Source organism: Macaca mulatta, chromosome 17 (assembly GCF_049350105.2).
Source record: "Macaca mulatta isolate MMU2019108-1 chromosome 17, T2T-MMU8v2.0, whole genome shotgun sequence".
Taxonomy (NCBI): Eukaryota; Metazoa; Chordata; class Mammalia; order Primates; family Cercopithecidae; genus Macaca; species Macaca mulatta.
This window is the reverse complement of record NC_133422.1, coordinates 1974519-1987490: the sequence shown is the minus strand read 5'-3', so window position 1 is coordinate 1987490 and position 12972 is coordinate 1974519. Positions and strand designations below refer to the sequence as shown.

Here is a 12972-nt window from a genome sequence, read left to right as displayed (position 1 = left end):
AAGTCAATCATTAGTTTGGTTATAAACGTGAAGCACTGAAAGAGAGGCGCTTCGGTACTGAGGCCCTGGGGTTTAGAGCAGGTTATGAGCTATGTATCCTTCAGCTAGGAGGTTCACCCGCGCTAGCCGAAGTTTTCTCAGCGCATCATAGGGTTGTTATGATAACGAAAGAAGAAAAGTAGGGCACTTAGCACAGTTCTTGGTAAAGAGAGTTCATTAAATGAAAGTGAAGTTGGCTGGGCGTGGTGGCTCAAGCCTGTAATCGCAACACCTTGGGAGGCCAAGGCGAGTGTATCACCTGAGGTCGGTAGTTTAAGACCAGCCTGGCCAACATGGTAAAATCCCATCTCTACTAAGAAATACAGAAAAATTGGCTGGGCGTGGTGGCGGGCGGCAGCTGTGGTCCCAGCTACTCAGGAGACTGAGGAACGAGAATTGCTTGAATCCAGGAGGTGGAAGTTGCAGTGAGCAGAGATCACACCACTGCGCTTCAGCCTGCACAGCAGACTGAAACCCTGTCTTGGGAAAAAAAAAAACTGAAGGTTTTTTTTGGGTGGTAAGAGGGGAAAAAGTATTTCAGTGTTCTTTCAGGCCTGAAAATACCAAAATTTAAAGCGTTAATTTATTTACAAAAACACTTGAAAAATGTTTCATTGTGGAAAAACTTAAATAGTAAGTTTTGTAGAAGAAAGAAGGCCCCTGAAATCCTAACATGTGGAGAGGAGCTCTGATCACATTTTTGTGAAAACCACTTAAGACTTGCCTTTCTGTTGGATATATGCATAACATTACATAAAGTGAATCACCTATACATGCTTTTTTCCAGATATCCAATGTACTCAATGTAAAATGGCACCATTTTACGCACTGCATGCATGCACAATAATTTTTTTAACCATACCAACTAGTATACATCTGGGGTTTTCATGTTTTCTGTAATGATATATAATACAAATTACGTATTTGTGACTGATCTTTCCTCATTGTGGCTGATCTTTCCTTAGAACTGTGGAAACAAGGTAGAATATACAGTACTAAAAACATGGCGACTTAAGTGCCGGGCAAGGTGGCTTCTGCCTGTAATCCCAGCACTCTGGCAGACTGAAGTGGGAGGATCATTTGAGGCCAGGAATTCCAGGTTACAATGAGCTATGATCATGCCACTGCACGCCAACCTGGGTGACAGCAGAACTTGCCTTAAAAAAAAAAAAAAAGTGACTTAAAAGATACACAATATTTTGCGTATGTAATTTCTTTTTTTTTTTTTGAGACAGGGTCTCATTCTGTTGCCCAGGCTGCCATGCAGTGGATTAACAGGATGATAATATTAATAAAATATTTTATGATGGAGAAAAAATCAAATCACTAGGATCTAACAATGATATCTTAAATTTACAAAATGACACAATAGATCTATGTGGTAATTTTAAGAAAAAGGATCTAATTTTTTTTTCTTTTTTTTTTTGAGAGAGTCTCACTACATTGCTCAAGCTAGCCTCAAACTCCTGGACTCAAGCAAACCTCAGCCTTCAGAGTAGCTGGGACTACAGGTGCCTACTACTACAATTCAGCCTGTTTTAATTTTTTTTAATTTTTCTTTTTGTTCTTTTGAAGACCTCTAAGAAATAAGGAAGTATCAATCTTTACAAATAACTACAAATAACAAATAAGGAAATATCAATCTTTACAAAAAAAGAAAGCAAAAAACTAAAATTGGATCCAATTAGCACTGATAGTATATCAAGGGTTAATGTTGCTTTCCTCAAAAGTTAAGTAGCAATTTATACTTACTAGCAGGTTTTTCTAGATAACTCATTAGTTTCAACAGGCAATGGAAATATTATGTTTTTCTTAAAGAATTTTTTTTTTGTCTAAAAGTAATCTCATTTAATGGAAAAATACGATAAAGCAAATAAAATGTTGGAAAAAGTAATCCCTTTCAAATATAAACATAAAATAGGAAAAGTACAAAATTATTTTTGTACTCTTCTGCACAGGAAAAGCGTGCAGGAAAGAGTTTAAAAGAGCAAGCCTGCAGCGGGGCGCGGTGGCTCACGCCTGTAATCCCAGGACTTTGGGAGGCCGACGCAGGTGAATCACTTGAGGTCAGGAGTTCGAGACTAGCCTGGTCAACATAGTGAAACCCCATCCCCACTAAAAATACAAAAATTAGCCAGGCATGGTGAACATCTGTAGTCCCAGCTATTCAGGCGGCTGAGGCACTGAAGCACATGAATCGCTTGAACCCAGGAGGCAGAGGTTGCAGTGAGCCAAGAACATGCCACAGAACTCCAGCCTGAGTGACAGAGCGAGATCCTGTCTCAAATAAATAGATAAATTAATTAATTAATTAAATAAATCCTACCAGCCAGGAGCGGCGGCTTGTGACTGTAATCCTAGCACTTTGGGAGGCCAAAACGGGCAGATCGCTTGAGCCCAGGAGTTCAAGGCCAGCCTGGGCCATGTGGCGAAAATACAAAAAGTACAAAAATTAGCCAGGCATGGGGTGGCTGGTGCATGCCTATAGGTGTGGTGGTGCATGCCTATAGTCCCAGCAACTTGGGAGGCTGAGGTGGAAGGATGACTTGAGCCCAGCAGGTCGAGGCTGCAATCAGCTGTGATCATGCCACTGCACTCCAGCCTGGGAGGCACACTGAGACACTGCCTCAAGAAAAAAAAAGAAAAAAAAAAAGGACAAGAACAATGGCTCACACTTGTAATCCCAGCACTCTGGGAGGCTGTGGCCGGCTGAGAGAGGTGGATTGCTTGAGCTCAGGAGTTGAAGCCCAGCCTTCAAATGGGCAAAATGACAAAATCCACCTCTACAAAAAATACAAAAATTAGGCCTGGAGCAGTGGCTCACGTCTGTAATCCCAGCACTCTAGGAGGCTGACGCAGGCAGATCACCTAAGGCCAGGAGTTCAAGGCCAGCGTAGCCAATATGGTGAAACCCCATCTCTATTAAAAATAAAAAATTAAAAAATTAAAAATTAAATTAAAATAAAATGGAAAAGCAAAATCTATGACAATGTGAAGAGCATTCTCTAAGGAAAGAGAATAAGAGCAAAGCCTCTGACAAGATTGTGTTGTAAAACAGCAGATATAGCATGAATCTCAGTTTTAGTATCAATGCTTAATAGTCAAGAATAAGTTTTAAAATGCTTACAAATCAGCAACTAAGCTCCATGGAGCCAGGAAACAAAAACTTTTAAATTCAATTCTCTAAACCCTAAAACATCTGAATGATCCCAACCAAGAGCTGACAGCACCATACAATAAGCAAATACAAAGAACCTAAATACCTAAAAAAATAAAATTGGATGATTATAACCTGATTTCAAAGCTTAGGGTAAATATGGTAATTAAGCAAGTACGATTTTGGAACTGACAAACTGGTCAATGAAACAAAAAAAGTACAGATTTTTTTCCCAGGTTTTTTTAATAAAGATGCAAGGGTAACAGGGTAACAAAGGGGAAATCATAAATCTTTTCAATTAATGGTGCCGAACAACTGGAAAGCTGCACAATAAAAAGGATTTTTACGTTACACTCAAAATGTATAAATGTAAAAGCTATAAAATTTCTCAAGAAAACATAAGAAAAGTTTTGCAATCTTAGGCAAAGATCATACAAGGACACAGAACAAACCATACAAGAAAAAAAAATTGACAAAATTTGGACTTCACAAAATATAAAAACATCTGCTCTTTGAGGGTCACTGTTAAAGTTAAAACATTTCACAGATGCAATGGCTCACACCTGTAATTCCAGCACTTTGGGAGGCTAAGACAGGAGGATAGTTTAAGCTCAGGAGTTAGGGACCAGTCTGGGCAACACAGCAAGACCTCGTGTATCTACTTTAAAAAAAAAAAATCAAAAAATTAGCCAGGCGTGGTGGCGCATGCCTGCAGTACTAGCTACTCAGCAGGCTAAGGAAGGAGAATCATTTGAGCCCAGGAGGTCAAGGCTGCAGTAAGCCGAGATCACTCCACTGCACTTCAGCCTGAGTGACAGAGCGAGACCGTGTCCCCAAAAAATAAATAAATAAATAAAAAGAAAAGAAAATTTAAAAACAAGCCACAGACTGGGAGGAAGATTTATAATACAGACATACCTAGATTTGATAATTCAGTAAGAAGACAATCTGCCCAATTAAAAATGAACAAAGAGGGGCCGGGTGCGGTGGCTCACACCTGTAATCCCAGCACTTTGGGAGGCTGAGGTGGGCGGATCAAAAGGTCAGGAGATCAAGACCATCCTGGCTAACACGGTGAAACCCCGTCTCTACTAAAAATACAAAAAAAATTAGCCAGACATGGTGACTGGTGTCTGTAGTCCCAGCTATTCGGGAGGATTAGGCAGGAGAATGGCGTGAACCCGGGAGGCAGACCTTGCAGTGAGCCGAGATCGTGCCACTGCACTCCAGCCTGGGCGACAGAGCGAGACTCTGTCTCAGAAAAAAAAAAAGAACAAGGGGGACATCTAAAAAAAATGGACAAAAATATTTTAGGTATTTCAGGAAAGATATATAATTGGCCAAAAAGCACATGAAAAGATGCTCATCATTAGTCATGAGGAAACTAAAATTTAAATCATGATGAGATTGCGCTAAACTAACTAGAATATCTAAGTCTAAAAAGCACCAAGTGCAACTGGGCACAGTGGCTCACACCTGTAACCCCAGCACTCAGGGAGACTGAAGCAGGTGGATCACTTGAGGCCAGGAGTTCCTGACCAGTCTAGCCAACACGGCAAAACCCCATCTCTACTGCAAAAAAAAAAAAACTCAGCCAGGCATAGTGGTGCACGCCTGTAGTCCCAGCTACTCAGGAGGCTGAGGCACAATTATCACTTGAACTCAGGAGGCAGAGATTATAGTGAGCCGAGATGGAATCACTGCACTCTAGCCTGGGCGACACATGGAGACTCTGTCTCAACAAACAAATTAACAAAATATTAAAGACAGGCTGGGCACAGTGGCTCATGCCTGTAATCCAAGCACTCTGGGAGGCCAAGCGGGTGGATCAGGAGGTCAGGAGTTCAAGACCAGCCTGACCGAGATGGTGAAACCCTGTCTCTACTAAAAATACAAAAATTAGCTGGGCGTGGTGGCAGGCACCTGTGATCCCAGCTACTCGGGAGGCTGAGGCAGAGAACTGCTTGAACCTGGAGGCAGAGGTTGCAGTGAGCCGAGGTCACGTCACTACACTCCAGCCTGCGCAACAGTGAGGCTCCATCTCAAAAAAAAAAAAAAAACTAAAAAAACTAAAATTAAAAAAAATTAAAAAATTAAAAATAGGCCAGGCACACTGCCTCAGACCTGTAATCCCAGCACTCTGGGAGGCCAAGATGGGCGGATCAAGAGCTCAAGAGATGGAGACCATCCTGGCCAACTTGGTGAAACCTCATCTCTACTAAAATTACAAAAATTAGCCGGGCGTGGTAGCACGCGCCTATAGTCCTAGCTACTCGGGAGGTTGAGGCAGAAGAATAACCTGAACCCGGAAGGCAGAGGCTGCAGTGAGCCGAGATCGCTCCACTGCACTCCAGCCTGGATGACAGAGCAAGACTTCGTCTCAAAATAATAATAATAATAAGGCCAGGCGTGGTGGCTCACGCCTGTAATCCCAGCACTTTGGGAGGCCAAACTGAAGTCCAGAGTTCAAGACCACCCTGACGAACATGTAGAAACCCCGTCTTACTAAAAATACAAAATTAGCCAGGCATGGTGGCACATGCCTGTAATCCCAGCTATTTGGGAGGCTGAGGCAGGAGAATTGCTTGAACCCAGGAGGCGGAGGTTGCAGTGAGCTGAGATGGCGCCATTGCACTCCAGCCTGGGCAACAAGAGCGAAAACTCCGTCTCAAAAAATAACAATAAAAAAATAAAATAAAAATAAAAAATAAAAACACCAAGTGTGGGTAAAATGTGGAGCAACTAGAAGTAACTCACTCATTGCTGGTAGGAATGTAAAATGGTACACCACTATGGAAAAGAGCTTGGCAGTTTCTTATAAAGTTAAACATACAGAATTTACCCCTAAATATTTACCTAAGTCACATGAAAGCCTAATATTTACAAGAAGCCTTGTAAACAAATACTCATAGTAGCTTTATTCACAATGGCCAGTAGTTGTAAGCAACTCAAATATCCATCCATATATCACGGACAAAACACAGTTATGTCCATACCATGGAATACGACTCAGCCATAAAAAGGAACAAAATACTATACACACGAAGATATGAATGAAATCTCATAAACACATGCTAAGCAAGAGAAGCCAGACACAGAAGAATACATACTATATGATTTCACTTAATATTAGAAAACACAAAACGTATTTATAGTAACAGAAATAGCTATCTAAGGCAGGTAGAGTACAAAATAACTGTAAAAAGGCACAGAGAACTTCTGTGGGGTAATGGAAGTGTTCTGTATTTTTATTATGGCAGTGCGTTACATGAGTACATATGTTTGTTAAAACTCATTGAGCTCAGCCGGGCGAAGTGGCTCATGCCTGTAATCCCAGCACTTGGGGAGGCCCAGGCAGGTACTTAAGGTCAGGAGTTCCAGACCAGCCTGGCCAACATGGTGAAATCCAGTCTCTACAAAAATACAGGACAGTCATGGTGGCTCATGTATGTAATCCCAGCACTTTGGGAGGCCGAGGTGGGCGGATCACCTGAGGTCAAGAGTTCCAGACCAGCCTGCCCAACATGGTGAAACCCCGTCTCTACTAAAAATATAAAAATTAGTCAGACACAGTGGCTTACGCCTGGAATCCCAGCTACTCGGGAGGCTGAGGAAGGAGAATTGCTTGAACGTGGGAGGGAGAGGTTACAGTTCGTCGAGATTGCCACTGCACTCCAGCCTAGGCAACAGAGTAAGACTCATCTCCCAAAACAAACAAACAAAAAAAAAAAAACCAAAAAAAAAAACCACTTCATTGAGCTCTACAACAGAATTTTTTTTTTAATTATTTTATTACTATTATTTTTTTAATTTTCTTTGTAAATAGAGACAGGGTCTCATTGCAACCTTGACCTCCTAGGCTCAAGTGATCCTCCCATCTCAGCCTCCTGCATAGCTGGGACAACAGGGCAAATAGCTGAGACTACTGTGCACTCCACCACGCAGCCCCCAAGATGTTTTTATGTTGTTGTTGTTTTTGTTTTTTTTAGGCAGAGTCTTGCTCTGTCGCCCAGTCTGGAGTGCAATGACACAATCTGAACTCACTGCAACCTCCGTCCCCCAGGTCCAACCAATTCTGGTGACTCACCCTCCCAAGTAGCTGTGCTTACAGGCACACACCACCAAGCCCAGCTAATTTTTCATATTTTTAATAGAGACAGGGTTTCGCCATTTGCCCAGGCTGGTCTCAAACTCCTGAGCTCAGGCAATCCACCTGCCTCGGCCTCCCAGAATGCTAGGATTACAGGCGTGAGCCACCGAGCCTGGCCCAAGGTACTATTTTTTTTGAGACAAGGTCACTCAGTCACCCAGGCTGGAGTGCAGTGGCACGATCTGGGATCACTGCAACCTCTGCCTCCAAGGTTCAAGCAATTCTCGTGCCTCAGCCTCCTGAGTAGGTGGGATTACAGGGATGTGTCACCACGCCCAATTAATTTTTGTATTTTTAGTAGAGATGAGGGTTTTTTTTGTTTTGTTTTGTTTTTGTTTTTTTTTTTTTGAGACAGTCTGTCACCCAGGCAGGAGTGCAGTGGCACCATCTCGGCTCACTGCAACCTCCGACTCCCAGAGTCAAGTGATTCTCGAGCCTCAGCCTCCCCAGTAGCTGGGACTACAGGCGCACATCACCACGCCCAGCTAATTTTTTATTTTTAGTAGAGTCGGGGTTTCGTGCCATGTTGGCCAGGCTGGTCATGAACTCCTGACCTGAGGTGATCTACCCGCTGAAAGTCTGGGGCTTGAGCCACCGCACCCCTGAGGTGCTTTTTATGAAGGTAAATTAGATGTCAATAAAGCTGATAACAGTTTCTGAAAGGATTATCTTAACTTCACAGATTTTACTTTGTATATATATGTTCAGTAAGTTAAATGAAATCATAATACAAAACACTGCTGAGATTTAAACTCTGAAGTTTGAAGAAAGTACATGACTCTTCACTCCTACAAGTACACAAAAATTTCTTATTTGTATTCACTGAATATTTACTCAACACCTACTTACCATATGCTAGTATCAACTGCAAGGAAAGACAGAATTCCAGAACAAAGAGAAGCCCATATGTAACTGGATAGAAGAAGGACAAGATATTTAAAACTTACGTTGTTAGCAAGAATGCCCCATCACCACATCTTTCCAGAGCCTTTCGTGCAGGAGGTTTTGCTGCAAATTCTACAAAACCTTTTCCCGTGGCTCTACCGCGATCATCCACAACCACAACAGCTTTCTCTACAGGACCAAACTGAGAAAATGCTTGCTCTAGCAGCTCATTGGAAACAACTGGAGAAAGGTTCTTGACAGTTAAGGCAGCTCCATGCGTAGCAAAGCGAATTCGTAGAGGTCTGCTCTTCAAAATAGTGCCATCCAGCTCTGCTTTTGCAATTTCAGCCAGTGTTCTGGATTCCTTTTTAGGAAGAAAAAACATTGTTAGAAGATGACAGTAACAGAAAAAATTTAAAACACTCTTTGGCTTCTAGGGAGAACGAGGTAGCTTTAGCAAATGGCTGACAGGGTCGATTTGATTTTTTATCTTTTAACTTTGGTATCACAGGGTTTTTAACTATTCAATCATCATTTTAAACATTTTAATTAAAAGGTCCGAACTCCGTTGTTTTGTTAAAAGTAATCATTTAAAGATTAGCTCCTCATAAAGCTAGTTACCAACTATTAAATATTCAAAGCAATGGAGTTTCAAAATCTCCTACATATATTAAAAACATACTAATAACTTGACTAGAGGCTGGGCACAGTGGCTAACCCCTGTAATCCCAGCACTTTCAGAGGCTGAAGCGGGCGGCTCACCTGAGGTCAGGAGTTTGAGACCAGCCTGGCCGACGTGGTGAAATCCCATCTCTACTAAAAATACAAAAATTACCTGGGCGTGGTGGCGGCGCCTTAATCCCAACTACCTGGGAGGCTGAGGTAAGAGATCTCTTGAATCTAGGAGGCAGAAGTTGCAGTGAGCCGAGATGGCGCCACTGCACTCCAGCCTGATCAACAGAGCAAGACTCTGTCTCAGGAAAAATAAAAATAAAAAATAACAATAACTTGGCTAGAAACTAGCATCAAAGGAATAATTCTCTCCATACCCTTATGTTTTTCATCTCTTTTCTCTTTTTTTTTTTTTTTGAGACAGAATCTGGCACCGTCTCCCGGGCTAGAGCACAATGGTGTAATCTCAGCTCACTGTAACCTCTGCCTCCCGGGTTCAAGAGATTCTCCTGCCTCAGCTTCCTGAGTAGCTGGGACTACAGGCGAACGCCAGCACGCCCAGCTAATTTTTTGTATTTTGTATTGAAACCCCAGCAGAGACGGGGTTTCACCATGTTGGCCAGGCTGGTCTCAAACTCCTGACCTCGAGATTCGCCCACCTCAGCTTCCCAAAGTGTTGGGATTACAGGCATGAGCCACCGCACTCGGCCTGTTTTTTATGTCTTAATAAAACATTTCCCCGGGTGACAGAGCGAGACTCCATCTCAAAAAAAAAAAAAAAAAAAACAAAACAAAAAAAACATTCCGCCTCTGTACAGCCAGACAAATCACCTTTTCTTTTTATTTTCATTTCTTTTCAATATTATAAGTAAAAACTATTAGTTCTTGGGTTTTTTTTTTCCAGGGGAGGGAGGTGTCCTGAGACAGGGTCTTACTCTATTGCCCAGCCTGGAGTACAGTGGCACAATCATAGCTTACTGCAGCCTCAAACTCTGGGGCTCAAGGGATCCTCCTGCCTCACCCTCCCGACTAGCTGGGATTACGAATGTATGCCACCAAGTCTGGCTAATTTTTTAATTTTTTGTAGAGATGGGGGGTCTCACTATATTGCCTATGCTGGTCTCTTGAACTCCTGGCCTCAAGCAGTCCTCTCGCCATAGCCTCCCAAAGTGTGAGATTACAGGTGTGAGCCCCCTTGCTCTAGCCAATGTCTTATTAATGACTTCTCCTGAAATACTGGCATGGGTTACACATTTCTCACCATCACATGAAGAGAAACAAAGGCAACATTCACGAGCTATAACAGTTCTCGCCATTATATAGAGAAGCAAGTGTACATATGCACTTATTATAAACTAAAAAATATGCTCACTGCTGAAACTAAAAGGTAAGAGAACTTCCTTCTACTTGGAGAATTCAAAGTTGGTGTAGAATATGGGCAGCACCTAAAACAATAAATAAGGAACTGGTAAATGTAATAGCGGTACGTCTTTTTCACTGTGTTATGGGAACTCTCCAGGGACAACTGAAGAGGCTTTACATGTATATGTAAGAAGAATACAAACATACTATCTTATGAAAAATGTCTTAAGGTCACAAGAGCTCTTTATTCAATCCCCAAAATGTTCATGACAGCTTGAAATTATTGCCCTTTATTGCAAAAATCTACCTATAGAATTATTTTTCCAAAAACAAATGAAGTTACCCTTTTTAGAGACATACTCATCCCTCTGTATCCATGGATTCAAGAGAAGTAGATCAAAAATATTTAGGACCAGGCCCAATGGCTCACACCTGTCATCCCAGCACTTTGGAAGGCTGAGGCAGGCAGATCACTTGAGGTCAGGAGTTCAAGACCTGCCTCCTGGCCAACATAGCAAAACCCAGTCTCTATCAAAAAATACGAAAATTAGCCAGGGCATGGTAGTAAGCACCTGTAGTCCCAGCTACTTGGGGGGCTGAGGTGGGAGAATCTCTTGAACCCAGAAGGCAAGAGGTTGCAGTGAGCCGAGATCACACCACTGCACTCCAGCCTGGGTGACAGGGAGAGACTCGGTGTCAAAAAAAGAAAAAAGAAAAGAAAACATTCGGGAAAGAAACAATTTAAAATAATACAGACAGGCAGGGTAAGAGGGCTCACACCTGTAATCCCAGCACTTTAAGCCAAAACAGGAAGAATCCTTGAGGCCAGGAGTTTAAGACCAGCCTAGGTAAAACAGCAAGACCTCGTCTTGATTCCTTTAAAATAAAAAATAAAATTCAAATAAAATAAAATAAAATAGGCTGGGTGCAGTGGCTCATGCCTGCAGTCCCAGCACTTTAGGAGGCCGAGGTGGGCAGATCACGAGGTCAGGAGTTCGAGACCAGCCTAGCCAGCATGGTGAAACACCGTCTCTACTAAAAATACAAAAAAAAAAAAAAAAAAATTAGCCAGGCATGTGGCATGTGGCTGTAGTCCCAGCTACTCCGGAGGCTGAGGCAGAATCGCTTGAACCCGTGAGGCAGAGAATGCAGTGAGCTGAGACAGCGCCACTACACTCAGGCCTGGGCAATAGAGCGAGAATCCATCTCAAATAGATAACTAAATAAACCAAATAATACAGTATAACAGCTATTCATATAGCATTTACATTGTACTAGGTATTATAAGTAATCTAGAGATGATTTAAAGTATACAGGAGGATTGCATGGGTAATATGGAAAAACAATGCCATTTTTACACAGTATAAGGATTTAAGCATCTACGAATTTTAGTACTGGAGGAGGTCCTAGAATCAATTCCCCCCAGATACTGAGGGATGACTGCATTCTAAACAGTCGTTTTGTTTATTGCTTTTAACTCACTAGTAATAGTAGTAGCGGTTAGTAAACACCTAAAAAGAGATGGGCACTTTCTTACCTAATACATCATATAATCCAACAACTCTTGAGAAGTAGACTTTAGAAACAGTCTTGAAAGTAAGAATAGGGCCAAGCGCAGTGGCTCACGCCTGTAATCCCAGCACTTTGGGAGGCCGAGGCAGACGGATCACGAGGTCAGGAGATCGAGACCATCCTGGCTAACATGGTGAAACCCCGTTTCTACTAAAAATACAAAAAAATTAGCCGGGCGTGGCGGTGTGCGCCTGTAGTCCCAGCCGCTGGGGAGGCTGAGGCAGGAGAATGGCGTAAACCCATGAGGCGGAGCTTGCAGTGAGCCGAGATCGCACAATTGCACTCCAGCCTGGGTGACAGAGCAAGACTCCGTCTCAAAAAAAAAAAAGAAAGAGAGAATAGGAAAAAATATGAAGACATTTTATGGGGTGATAACATGTATATTTTGATAGGGGTTTGAGTTAAACAGACGTATACATTTGTCAAAATTCACAAACGAGTGGCCAGGCATGTGGCTCACACCTGTCATCCTAACACTTTGGGAAGCTGAGGCGGAGGGATCACTTAAGCCCAGGAGTTTGAGACCTGCCTGGGCAACATGAGAGAGACCTTGTCTCTACAAAAAACAAATAAAATTAGCCAGGTGTGGTGGTGTGTGCTTGTGGTCCCTGCAACCTGAGGGGCTGAGGTGTGAGGATCACTTGAGCCCAGGAAGTCGAGGCTTGATCAAGTGAGCCATGATCATGCCACTGCACTCCAGTCTGGGCACTCTGTCTCAAAAGAAAAAAAAGAAAAAAAAAAATCACCAACCAGTACACTTAAAATTTTTGCCCTTTACCATATGTAAATTTTTTTTTTTTTTTTTTGAGACGGAGTCTCGCTCTGTCACCCAGGCTAGAGTGAGTGGCGCGATCTCGGCTCACTGCAAGCTCCGCCTCCCGGGTTCACGCCATTCTCCTGCCTCAGCCTCCTGAGTAGCTGGAACTACAGGCGCCTGCAACCACGCCCGGCTAATTTTTTTGTATTTTTAGTAGAGACGGGGTTTCACCGTGTTAGCCTGGATGGTCTCGATCTCCTGACTTTGTGATCCGCCCGCCTCAGCCTCCCAAAGTGCTGGGATTACAGGCATGAGCCACCGCGCCCGGCCAAAAAAGATAACTTTTGCATAAAAATGTTCACCAAATGGCGAGCTGTT

At 42.7% G+C, this 12972-nt stretch overlaps 1 protein-coding gene across 35 annotated transcripts in view; it reads right to left on the bottom strand.

Annotated features, from left to right (window-relative positions):
* PSPC1 (paraspeckle component 1) overlaps positions 1-12972 on the bottom strand; it is a 105795-nt gene that overhangs the window by 90221 nt on the left and 2602 nt on the right. For all 35 annotated transcript variants that reach the window (XR_003724098.2, XR_013407603.1, XR_013407604.1 and 32 more), the window contains 1 exon segment: positions 8294-8595. Coding sequence is in view for 9 of the 35 variants with exons in the window: in XM_028837134.2 (XP_028692967.1) it covers positions 8294-8595 (302 nt within the window). In the remaining 26 variants the exon portion in view is untranslated.